Source organism: Cupressus sempervirens, chromosome 9, assembly GCF_028749045.1.
Source record: "Cupressus sempervirens isolate cs-2001-9-10 chromosome 9, ASM2874904v1, whole genome shotgun sequence".
NCBI classification, from domain to species: Eukaryota; Viridiplantae; Streptophyta; class Pinopsida; order Cupressales; family Cupressaceae; genus Cupressus; species Cupressus sempervirens.
The window spans coordinates 350,610,812-350,624,830 of record NC_143126.1 but is presented as its reverse complement, the minus strand read 5'-3'; the positions used below and the strand labels follow the sequence as shown (position 1 = coordinate 350,624,830).

General features: G+C 34.8%; 1 protein-coding gene across 4 annotated transcripts in view; it reads left to right on the top strand.

Annotated features, from left to right (window-relative positions):
• The window catches only part of LOC149538753 (Transducin/WD40 repeat-like superfamily protein), a 222,677-nt gene that overhangs the window by 188,505 nt on the left and 20,153 nt on the right, over positions 1–14,019 (top strand). The window contains exon 13 of one of the 4 annotated variants that reach the window (XR_016356100.1): positions 6,161–6,219. The exons of 2 other annotated variants lie outside the window; for them this stretch is intronic. Coding sequence is in view for 1 of the 2 variants with exons in the window: in XM_089800077.1 (XP_089656203.1) it covers positions 3,287–3,349 (63 nt within the window). In the remaining variant the exon portion in view is untranslated. Of the gene's footprint in view, positions 1–3,286; positions 3,351–6,160; positions 6,220–14,019 lie in introns of all 4 variants that reach the window. One more of the 4 variants, XM_089800077.1, reaches the window with a different exon arrangement.

Here is a 14,019-nt window from a genome sequence, read left to right as displayed (position 1 = left end):
GCCAAATCTAACTTTTGCTATCCTCTTGAATGCAATGGGACATCCAAAAATACTAGCATGTAATATCCGACCCCAATATTTAATCCAAAATTTCTCACAAATAATTTCAGAATTATAAACAAGTAGACTTATGCAACAGTTTTAAAAGTAGCTAGTAAATAAACCAGCAAATACTCAGATTAACACTCTTGAAATTGTTATTGCATTATGATAGTTAGCAATACAATAACATGATATAATCCAATCTTAAAAACAACAACAATCAGATTGAAAAAATGCTAGAAATGAACCTATAAATTCATATGTGAACTTCATCATGAATTCACCACAAATGATGAATCTAGTTTGCGTCCAATCCACCAGGACCATGAAGGATTCCGTCTTCAGGTTTTCAACACAAAAGCTGAAAACTTCCAAAGTTTCTTAAAGAGAAAACTGAAATCCAAATCAATATACAAGCATGTGGAAAATGCGCCTCTATAAGTCCTTTTGTAACATACCACCATGATTCATGAATTTCTCTTTTCTCTTAATATTTCTTTTTGTGTCTTTTATCAAGCCACTTTAATTTAATTTATCCATTTAGTAATAAAGTGGCATAGTAATAAACTATTAAATCTTCTGACATTGAAATAATTAACCAATCAAAGTTGGAAACCCATGTATGATAACTTGTTGGAAAGCTCTCAATGATATGCTCCAAGGACAATATTGAAATGGCCAAATGATTGAACCCTATTGACTTAATATAAATAGTAAGTGTTTAGAAACCCTATCGATTAATTCCCATTGGCTTGGAACTAGAAGTGCCTAGGCCAAATCTCACACTAACCCCTATAAAATCTTGGTTAGCCTACAAAACCATGGTGAGAAGGGCTAACGATGCATTAAGAAAATATGGTTACAAAAAGGGGAAAATTATAGTCCTCCCTTCCTAGAGATTGCTTGCCCTCAAGCAATTTGTATTTGGTCGTTGTGATCAAAATGCTAGAATCCCATACCAACCTTAAGGAAGTTGCTCCACCAAGCCACTATGCTACTTTGATATAAAAAACAAGTCTAGAATTGTGAAAGCTACTCATCAATTCCCCACAACAACGATGCATCAATCATACTAATACCAAGATCCCAAATGATCAGGCTATCACAACCATTAAATATGAGGAGATAAAATGTCTCAAGGAGCTATCAACACTAGACAACTCTCCATCTGTGAGTGATCTACCGTGAAAATGCTTATCACCCATCATAACTGCCCATCCTAGATCGCTAGAGTAGGAAGAAAATCTCTCAATAGCTGAAATCAACACCAAAGGTGCAAGAGGGCCAATAATGCAGTTATCAATCTGAAATGTCCCTAAGTACATAGGTGTCATCAGTAAAGAAGGGGTTGAAAACCCATTCCCTATGCTCAAAATATAGCTCTAATCAATCCTTAACCTAGATCTATTCAGCTCTGGAGCATAAAATCCATCCAACTCATATATAAGAATCTGAAACCATGTAGAAGCTAATCGAGCAATGAGCAATTGTACTAACACTATAAATTGATATAGCACTCTAGTCCTGTGACCAATATTTATCACTAGAAATTGCATCAAGGTACTAAATGCTACAATCAATGCCATCCTTGTCATGTAAAAAATCAGAAAGATCTTCCTCCTCCATCTCAAAAAGTGGGTTATCAAATGTAAAACCAGCATCCACCTCAAACAAGTGAATGCTATCCACTTCATATTGACGTTCTAGCGCTTCCAACCTATCAAGTTTCTTGATGACCTCCCTGAAAGATTTAGTCTTTTCCCTATTCTCTTGTTCCTTGAACTGAATTAGCGACCAAAATCTGATTTTTAATTTGTTGAAGGGCAACCCATTTAACATCTAGTGTGTCACGGACATCATTAAGTTCCCTATCGAGTCTTTTAAACTCATACCTTTTTTTCTTCAATTGATAAACAAATATTTCAGCAACCTTTAATATGTCATCTTTGTATGAAAGTAGATATATATAATCTGATTTCAAAGATTCAGAGGCTTCTTTGACCTCCTAGAAATCAGCAACATAAAGATTACCTTCCATACCACTTTGTCCTTTTCCCATTTGAGCCTTTCCGAGACCTTGCTCAGCTCAGGCAGACAGGAAGCCTAGAGTATTTCATTAGTGAGTTTCTAAAACTCTTTGTCATGGTTCCTAATGTGACAAAGAAATGCTTGGTTATGCTATTTGCAAACAGGTTACAGGAGCCACTCAGAGGGTGGTGATGGAACCCTAAATTCTGGAATTTTAGGGCATCCATTTGAGAGTCTTTTCTAAAACTTCCTACCCTATATCTTAGCATACATTCTATATGTTTATTAGGATTAAAATTAAATGTACCTTTTCATGGCTTTGAGTTATATTTTCATAATAGCAAATATATCCTAATTCTCGAGAAGATTATTACTGTCAATAATCCAAGCATTGAAAGAATCGTCTGATATCATACATATCTTGGAGACTTTTAAAATCAGTTATAGAGACATTGGCTGACATTGCAATAGAAAGACTTTTATGAGTATTCTTTATTGTAATATCCCCATTTTTGTTAGTATCAGAGTTTCATGGATTAGGCTATTCATGTGATCCTCGTAGGCTAATTATTGTGGATAGAGGGTCTTCTGAGGTAGTGGCTTGACTTTGGAGGGTCTTATCTTTTCCACAATTCAGTAAGCTATAGGTTGGTCTTCATTTGGCTCAGATTAGAGTTTATTTGGGCTTAGTTTTGTAAACTTACTATTTGTGGTAAGTTGGTGTTGTTCGAGATGAACTCTTTCTATTTTTGGAAAGTGCATTTAGTCACATGGAGAATTAATAGGTATGACTTTGCTCAGATGACATATTTAAATGATGAGTATTTTGGGAGTTATTATATTTTTAGTGGCCAAATTATTATTAAATAATTAAATGGCTTATTATAAAGTTATAATTTAACTTTATAATTTCACTTAAGTTGAAGTTTGATTTATCAGTGGGAAGTGTCATCGATTAATTAGTTAAGCCAAGTCAAGTGAGAGAATCTAATGGAAGCTTCTAATTAATGTTATGTGGTGAAACTTCTTGAGTGAAGTTATAGTTTGGCAACAAAAGGGAATTTGGAGGTTATAAATACAAGCCCATTTGTTGAGAAAAGCATGCTTGATTATTTATTTACTTTTGTTGCCTTTGTGGCTTTTTTTGAGTTCTGATTTTCATGCCCTTGCTGAAGTATAAGGGTCTGAATTCTGGGTTGTTTCATTGGATCTACAGCTGAAGTATTGTAGACTCGAAACTGAGATTTATTTCTGGGATTGCTTTGCAAATAGCTGCTGAGGTAAAACTATTTGCTAATTTCTCCTACTGTTCTAACTGTGTCTAAGGAGATTTGCGTTGCTGAAGGTTATTGTTTGCATTTGTGAGAAGATCCATTAGAGTCTTCTACACCAGCTTGCATCTGCATATTGGAGGGTCAATCTGGGCATATTTCAGATTGTCATTTTTCATCTAGAGGCTATGTTTGGGTATTGCTAACGTCTACAGCCATTGCCAAAGATGAGATATCAATCTTGGAGGAGGGATGCTATTTCTCTAGTGCCTGCGATTCATATTCAGGAGACTGCGAATTATTAAGGGCTGAAAATGCATAACACAAGGCCTGCATTTCACATATCTTGGCATTGCAAACTGTTATGACAGGTCTGCATTTTCAGTTTGAGGGTTTTGGTCTACATTATAAGCTTTCAATCTGATGTTTTTGAGCCAATGGTTTGCCAAAGGCTGCCATTCCATAGAATTGAGCAGCAATCAGTGAAAGAGAAGAGTGCATATGCTATAAAAATCAGGTGCCATTAGTTGCATTTGTAAATTTCAGTTTTTCTAGATGTTCAATAAAATTGCATGGTGGAATTTCAGTATCATTTGTCCAATTTGATATTTCCTTCAATTGTATTTTCACATTTCATCAAATAAATGTGAAATTCAGTATTTCTTTGGTGCATCATATATATTTTCAAAATAACTCTCTTTGCAAGGAATTGGTGTTAAATGGTATATTCAAATTACTAGCAACAAGAACGCAAGTGGCACATATAAATCTGAATATTCATAACATAGACAAGGAATTAGTGAAAACAAAGATAAGACTTCATGCATATTGCTAGTTTGATAGTTGAGTCAGGTGAGGGACATTACATTTATGGTCAGTTGTTGAGTCCACATTAGTCCAATCATTCCAGTTTGACATCTCCTCATCTATGAGATGGAGAGTGGCGATGTGTAGTTTTTCATGAATAGATACCTTGAGTATGGTTGTTTCTAAATGCAAATCAAATAGTAAACAAGCAAGGAGTATGGCTGGAGATTGTTGAGCCATGGACAAAGCACAAGGAAATTATAAAGTTATAGCCGAATGCGCAAGATTGTTGTCACCTGAAAAGGAATCATGATTGAAGTGCTTTGTATAATGTTCTTAGTGGTAGAATGTGTTGTAGAGACACTTGTTCATGGATTGTCAAGCACAATATATTATATACTTTGAACTAGCACAAAATTTGGCATATTTGCAATTTGTTAGGATATCAAGTCTACAGGGTGTCCCCTTGTGAGCCAAGATATAATCTAAAGTATCAAGTTCTTGCTTGGCTGAGAAAAATCCATGTTATTGCACAAAATAACGGTGATACGATACCAGTCGATGCCCTCATGGATTTAGCGTTGCCAACTTTGGTGATCTTACGGTCATAGGTTTCGGCAAAATCATTGTGTTCAAAAGTTTACGAGTCGATCACCATAAGTTAGTGCCAACAAAATTTGGGGATGTTTAATCTCTACGCATATATTCAGAAAATGGAAATTATTATAGTCACAGTCGAGAATTGAATATTGGATACTCATTAAACCATTGTTGAGTAACATTTAAAATCACACCTTATTGTTACTCAACGCTCAATGATTTGTTTGGGAAATTGTTCTTCATTGGGAGGAATTCTCAAGAAGGTTTTTACAGTCTTTGCTATCAATCATTAATTCATACTTCACGCTTTGTTTTTGGTGCAAGTATATGGAATGCGCATTGGGAAAGGAGCGGCTTATACAGATACAAACCAGTGCATCTGCAAAAGAATCCATTACATTCATTGTAATTACTAAAGATGACAGCCTGGAGGTGTTGTTGGAGGACATTTGGTATCTTGACTTTGCATATAGATGTCATGTTTTAAAATTGATTCAGGATTGATAACCAAAGAGGAAATAATTTCTACACTTCACCGTTTCATTGCTCCATACCTCCTTGGGCGTTAAATTTTTAAAACCGAAAATTGTTTTGATATCGACCATTTTGGGATGAACGATGTAACATGTTCAGAATGATTCAAATTCATGCGAAATCATGGACTATCAAACCTACAAACACAATCAAGTTGCTCATTTTTTATCTCTTAGGGATCCGTTGGAATTGAGGGATGTGTCTTGTCTTAACAATAATTAAAGAAAAACATATTGCGCATATGCTTATCGGCGATTATGTATGGTTCTGATGATTAAAGTGAAGGCACCTTATCACTATGGCATCTGCAAGAGATGGGAATGCTCAGAAAATTATGTTTCAATACTATCATGGATTGTCATCCAAGACCAATCTCGGACTGAGCGATCCTTGAGAGGCATAGTACTCAGCTTCAAAATCCCATTTTATAAACATATGCGGGTAAGAGGAGAAGCAGTAACTATTCCCATCGAATGATCAGTAGCACACATCAATTGATATACTGATGATATTGTTTGGGAGCCCCCTTGTAGCATTGGGATCCATCTCATCTTGGACAAGATGATTAATATGCGACATATTTGCAAAACAAGAAGATGAGTAAATGAAATTGGTTACAATATCTATCATATAATTAAAAGTTAAAACAATTGAAACCAATTAAATAGTTTCGAATCTAGTGAAGAGGGGTGTTAGTTTACTCACACCCTTTGATCTTTATAAATAGGAGATGCAAAAATGCATAAGACATAATCTCTTTATTTTTAAATAAGAAGCATATTTTTACTCTCTTATTATCTGAAATCTGATGTGTGAATTGAAAGACTGGGCAATAATTTTCTGATGTGAACTTTTAAAAATTGTGCTTGTATTCGAAGGAGGCATAGAAATCCATCACAAGTAAGACTGGTGCTTTATGATTGATCAAAGAAAATTGGTATGTTTTTTCTGATTTTGTTTGTACAGAAAGTTTGTTCCATAGCATTCACTATTTGATAAATAAATATTTTTGGAAGAATATTGTGTTTTTTGGTTTCCTTATCTTTAGCTGATTGGTATTCTTAGTTCTATTCAGAGAAATTAAAGTTCCTTTTAGACCTACAGTGAATTGCATATTTGATATAAATTTCTGCATTCTATAATCCAGATGATATTTTTTTGTCAAATAAGGTTGTACCAAATAGTCTATATTGTGAATGACTCTATTGCCCAAATTAGTAAGGCACTAATCATAAGGTTTTTTAGGAAATTAATATCTGCTTTGGTTACTCTAGTTACAGAGCATAAATATTTAAAAGCACCTTTATCTGAAACATCTTTAGTTAATATATTTTACTTTCGAATAATTATATTTTCAACAAATTTGTTCTCAGAATATTTGAAAATTTAGGTGCATTTTATCCAAAGCATTTACATTCTGAAATTAGTGGTGGGATTTTGAAGTCAATATAATGTCAGTATACTCCACAATTTTATTCAAATAGTGCAAGTTAAAAGTTTTATAGATCTCTTTCCATTTGGAGGATTTTTATTTGCATTTATAATCAGATTATCTGCTATAAATATTCTTGGATTTTAGTGATTGATTCAGGAATAGGTGTACCCGCCATGGCCCTGCAAAGACAAAAGTGCAAAGGACTTGAATCAATTCGATTAGTCCTGTCAAGTTGGCCTTCAACCCGTTGGAATCCCGACATTGAGTTGGCAAGGCTCATAGGATTCCAATTTGTGGTTTTGGGAACCAACAGGTGGTTTAAGGCATTTGATCTACCTTTTTTGCAGGGGGGCATCTTGAAGGCTAGGAACATGGAGCTTTCAATTCCTTAGAAGCAAGCACAACCTAAACCTACCTCTCCACTTGCAAATAAGGTACACCCACCAGATATTTATGAAAAAAGAAAATCAGTTGTAAAACATGATGAGGAAATTTGTGAGGATTTGAGGAGACAACTTTTCTATTGTTGTAAAGAACCTTATCATAGAGAACACTCTTGCCCGTTAAGGCCTAAGGGAAGAGAAAATCATTCTATGTGGGTGTACCATAATTAAGTTGAGGGTGAAACTTGACAACAACCAGTTTGTTCAGATGTTGATGATGCTTAGGGAATCCCCTTTGAGTTTGGTCCTAATGCCAAGCTTTCATCTATAGCGTTGTCTATTTCTGTACCACTTCCCTCTTTTCAGAGTGCGAGGATTGGTACATGGACATCATTGCATTTCCATGTTAGACACTGGGGAGGGTTTTGTTAGCCTATGTGGCCTTCAAGTGGAGGAGTTTGCTGGGTTTTGAGTCAGGGTGGCAGATGGCTATACCCTTACCTGTACCAGGCACATACAACATCTCTCTTTTTTTATTGGTGATTATGAGATGTAGTCAGATTCTTAAGTGATCAACTTGGGAGGATGGATGTTATGCTAGGCATGTAGGCGTATAGGATATTGAGGAGTTTTCCATTAGTTTTTCCTCAATGGAGATTAAGTACCAAGGCAAGAGGTATGTGTTGTAGGGTATCACAAAGGGGAGTTCAGTGGATAGGTAGAATTTACAGAGGCATGGTACAGTTCTAGTGGAGCAGGTTACAGATGATGTCTTTTGTGGTTCATAGTTACCTAGTTCATATCAACATATGGGTGTAGTTCACTTTGTGAACAATCCCTTGTTTCATATCGATGTTATCCTATCATATGATAATCCATTATTTGAGGTTGATGTTGGTCTCCCTCAGGTGATAAATGAGGATGATGTTTGGGATTTCACCTATATACCATGGTGTTTTCCAGTCCTTACGGGTTTCCATATGGGTCTTACTGAGGACCTCACAAAGGGATATACAGTGAGGAGTGCATATAGCTTCAAATTTGATCCTCATGTACAGTATATTTCCTGAGTGCCAAGTTCGTTTGTGCTTGAGTCTGATGTTTGGTATGATAGCATAGTTGGCACAGAGAAAGGGGGAAAATCTAGACTCCCTATTGAGTTGCTTCCATGTGATGTTCCAACTTCTGCATCACCAGTATTGGCACTGAGTTTAGTTCCGCAAACTATGTTGATTACATAGATGGTTCTGGGAAGAAAGGAATATTTGTTAACAATAGATGTCAAGGTCTGAGTTATGGGGTTGGATGGTGTCTACTGCAGGTTGGTTGCATGGTGAAGGTAGTTCGTATGGGTGGGGGAAAGAATACTGTATAGTGATGTGGTGGAGAAGTACAGTGGTGAAAGGGAGAGAAGGTGATCTGGATCAGGCCATACAAGCAAGGGAATGGCAGACTAGTGCAATAGGGGTTAGAAGTGTTAAGAATGTAGCTTCACAGTTCATTATTATTAAATTGATATATAGTTGTAATTGTGAAATATGATTTGAATGGTATATATATTATATATAATCACAAATAACTTTATATAAATTCTGAATAGAATAATTTAATAATGATATCTGCTTAACAGCAGAATGAGAAACATTCTTATCTACCTTCATCGGTGTTACATCTATTTCAGGACTTAATAATATTCATGCCCGTTAAAATCTTAAATATGCAATTAGTGATCGCTGACTTTTATTAAGGATATCGTTAAGGCCATGGAGGGCCGTGTGGCATAAGCCATGGTGGGAGTCATGACCCTCCGTGGACTTAACTGTTTGCCATTATATATTATTGCAATTGGTGGCTGCTGTTTAGGAAATATATCAATAACAAAGGCAATATAAATATATTCAGCAGAGATTCGATTCAGTAATTAAGGATCTTCAAGGAATTCTAGATCATCAATTCAGGGTTTTCTATACATTATAATGTTTATATATATATATATATATCTATATATATATATATACTGGCAGCAACTGTCATATATTATATTTGTCAATATCAGAGACACAGATATATAAGTCTGAACATATTCTTAGATATCATTTTCAAGGATTAATATAAAATCTGAGATAAAGATCTGATACAATTGGATTTAAAAGACTATCAAAGTTCTCTCTATTACTGATCCACATTTCCTAGCATGGTGTCAGAGCCTAGGTGATAGAGAATTCTGAAGATAGTGAAATTTTGAATCAAATATCAAACTTAACTTACATGTCAAGGAGGAGCAATCATGGTGAATGACATTAGAGTTGAAGATAGACTAAAGGAGCTTCAAATTTTGTCTCATCGAAAATCAGAATCATAACAATACTTCAAGAACTTAAATTGGACTCTAGAAGAAGACATAATATGCCTGAAAATGAACCAAATAAGACATCTTGGAAGAGACATGACAACAAGGCTAAGAAAATTATCATTGATGCTGTCAAAGATAATATTCTTCATCTATATCGAAATTGACATCCGCTTATGAAGTATTTAAAAAACGATTCAAACTACATTTGAAATCAACAATGCAAGCAGATTACTTACATTAAAACAGCAACTCCTAAATATCAAAATGATTCAAGGGGAGACAATTTCATCCTACTTATCGAGAATCACTGAATTAAAAGATCAACTCTCTACAATTGGAAATAATACCGATGATTTGGAGTTATCACTAATAGCCCTTAGAGGATTGCCTATCTCATGGGAATCTTCTATACAATGCATTAGTTGACCCTCTCTACCTAAATCCGATCAACTCAAGAACGAGTGCACCCAAGAAGAATCTCGACTAATCTCAAGAGTGATCGGTCCGAATAAAGAGGGAGAAATACAAGCACTAAATGCAAATTCAAGCAACAAACGGAAGAAAAAGAAATATAAACAAAAGAGAGGAAATAATTACCAAAATCATAAAAACAGAGATTTCTCTAAGGTCCAGTGCTACAAATGTGATAAGTTTGGACATACACACAGGTTCTGTCCAGAAAGAAAGAAAGCTCAAGCAATCATACAGCCAAAGTTAAGGAAATTGAGAACCTTGTATTCTTCCTAGCATTATCAAGTGAATTAAACTCAAATAGAAACACTTGTATAATAGATAGTGCAACTTCTAGACACATAACCGGGTTTAAGGACCAGTTTGAAACTTTTGAAGGACATTCAATTGAAGAAGTTACCATTGGAGACAATTCCACCTATCCTGTGAAGTGAATAGGGACTTGTTCAATTCAAATAAGAAATGGAGTGACTTTGCAACTAAATGATGTTCTCTTTGTACCAGTCATAAAAAGAAATTTGGTTTCTATTTCATGTTTGGCTGATCAAGGCTATCACGTCACCTTTCATGAAGATAAAGTGTTACTTTGGGCTAAATATTCCAACATTAAGAATGCAATTTCTATAGGTTCTAGTAATGGTAGCCTATACAAACTATTTAATAATAAAAAACATGCACTAAGTCATGAAGTATCAAATCATAATGAAATTTGGCATAGAAGATTAGGACATCTTCAGTATAATGCCTTACCTACTATAGGAAAAATTACTAATGGATTACCCCAATTAAAATTTGAACATGTTGGAATTTGTAAAGGTTGTGCTCTAGGGAAGAACACTAAAGGGTCTTTTCCTCCAAGTAAACATAAGTCTAAAAATGTACTAGAATTAGTCCACACTCATTTATGTGGTCCAATGTCAACACCATCACTAGGGGGATTTTTGTACTATGTAATTTTTGTCGATGATTATTCTAGGAAAACATGGATTTATTTCCTAGAACTTAAAGAGTCAAATGAAGTATTGTTGAAATTCAAAGAATTTAAAGCTCTAGTGGAAAGTCAATCAGGGAAGAAAATAAAAACTCTAAGATCAGATAATGGGGGTAAATATATATCTGAAAACTTCAAATAACTCTACAATTCAGTTGGGATTAAGAGGGAGAGTATAGTACCTTATAATCCTCAACAAAATGGAGTTGCGAAAAGAAAAAAATAGAACCATCATTGAAGCAGCAAAAGCCATAATGCTTGATCAAAACATGCATTTTTCATTTTGGGCTGAAGCCTCTAATACAACTGCGTACAGCTAGAACAAATGCCCTCATTCAATCTTAGAGAATAGAACACCTAAAGAAGTCTTTATAGGGATTAAGCCAAACTTAAGCCATCCAAGAATCTTTAGTTGCCCCATATACATTCTTGTTCCCAAAGAAAATGACTAAATTATAGCCCTCCGAGAAGAAAGAAATATTTGTTGGTTATAGTGAAACCACTAAAGGATACAAAGTCTATGTTCCAGGACAAAGATTAGTTGAACTCAATAGAGATGTTAAATTTGAAGAAGATGTAGCTTATAAACTCTCTCTAAGCACTGGAGATGATTCAATCACAGAATTAGATACAATCAAGAATCAAAGGGAGAACATCTCAGAAAATTATGAACCTTCGTCATTTTCTAATCTGGAAAAGGCTGAAATTTCCAACAAGAAAAGACCATTATGGGAAAGAAAGATGATTGAAGAAAATAATGTGGAACTTGAAGAATTATTTAGAGAAAGTAAGAAAACAAGAAATCAAACATGCTATGGTGCACTTATGACCAAGCTTACAAAAATTGAAACATCAAATATTGAAGAGGCCTTGACATGTCAAGCTTGGAAAGATGCAATGATCGAGGAATACCAATCCATCCTAAATAATGATGTTTGGGATGTTGTACCCAGACCTAAAGATAAATCAGTTGTATCTTCAAAATGGTTGTTCAAAATCAAATATGCATAAGATGGTAACGTTAAAAAACACAAAGCCAGATTTGTTGCCAGGGGGTTTTTCTCTAAAGGCCGGAATTGATTATGAAGAGACTTTTGCTCCTGTTGCCCGATATACCTCTATAAGAGCCATTATTGTCATTGCAACATCCAAAGGGTAGAAGATACACCAAATGGACGTCAAGACAACTTTTCTGAATGGTGTCATGAAAGTATATATACAACAACCTGAAGGATTTTCCACTCATGACAGAAATTTCTATTTATGCAAGCTGAAGAAAGCCCTCTACGGTCTTAAGCAAGCTCCCATGGCTTGGTATGAAAGAATAGACAGCTATCTCTCCAAATTAGGATATTCCAAAAATGAAGTTGATCCTAACATATATTTCAAAATATCTAATGGAGATATGTTAATTCTTGTTTTTTATGTTGATGATTTATTAATAATGGGTGAAGATCATCTTATAGCAAAATGCAAACAAGAACTTGTGGCTGAATTTGATATGAAAGATCTAGGGATTCTACATTATTTTCTGTGTCTAGAAGTATGGCAAAAGGAGAATTACATCTTCCTAAATCAAGGGAAATACACTACTGATATCTTGACTAGATTCGGTGTGATAGATTGTAAACCTCTATCTACTCCAATGGAAACAAATCTTCATAAGCTTAAAATTGAAGTAGCTGATTCAAAACCTATAGACCCTACCTACTATAGACAAATTATTGGGTCTCTTATGTATTTGGTAAATACTCGTCGTGATATCTGTTATCATACTAATGAGTTAAGTCAATTTATGTGTGAACCTAGGAAGATTCACCTAATGGCTGCCAAGCATATTTTGAGATATTTATGTGGTACTATTGGACTTTGGCCTGAAGTATGAGGATGTAGAGATACAACTTAAAGGGTATTCAGATTCCACTTGGAAAGCAGCTCTCTTGATTGCAAAAGTACTATTGGATCTTATTTCAGTCTTGGATCGGCTATGATATCCTGGTTTAGTAGAAAACAGTTAGCAGTTGCTTTAAGCTCCATTGAAGCTGAGTACATGACTGCCTCCATGGGAGCCTGTGAAGTAGTATGGCTAAGGAAGTTTCTAGTTTGATTATTTGGGAAGCCCCTAAATCGCATCGTGATTCACTGTGATAATCAAAGCTGCATCAAACTCTCTGTAAATCCAGTATTCCATAATTGATCCAAGCATATAGAGATACCTTACCATTACATAAGAGATATGGTAGACAGAGATGTCATTAAATTAGTCTACTTTAGTACTGAAAAGTAGAATGCTGACATATTCACCAAGCCTCTTACGAAGTTGAAAGTGGAATACGTTAGGAATAAATGTGGTATGATTAAATTGTAATTTGAAATTTCTGAGAAGAAATCTCTGTATTATGAAATTATTATATTCATAAATATTTAATGTTGCAACATTTCATTTGTGTTATGTCATGAAGGGTGATGGTCCTTCATGGAATAATTGTGTAAGATCACTATTGTAAGGTGACTACCTCAACAATAGTGTGATCTGTTATCGTGATAGACTACGTTAAGTTGTCCTGGAATGTGCCAGAATACCAATTGTGTCAAGATTGACTACATTAATTTGTTGTCCCGGAATGTGTCGGATATCTTGATACAGAATATAGTGTTTATTTTTTGTTATATCTTAGTGTTTTCCCGAATTGTGTTGGGGATTATGATAACAAACATATCATGATTGACTCCTCTTGTTTGTGTCTCGGACTATGCCGGATATCATGATATGGAGATAGTTATTATCATGATTGACTATAGTCATTGTTGTCCCAAAATGTGTCGGATGTCATGATAAGATAGACTATTTATATTTCAAATTGTAATTGTTGTTATCTGATAGACATCATTCCAATGTTGTCCTGGAGTGCCGGTAATCTGATAGCACCGCTAGTGTTGAAGTCAGTGTAATTCTAATCATGAAATACTTATGACTATTCAATCCTCTTTTGCTAAGAGGGAGTGTTAAGAGTGTAGCTTCATTTGGATTGAAGTATACACTTCACTATTATTAAATTGATATATAGTTGTAATGGTGAAATATGATTTGAATAGTATATATA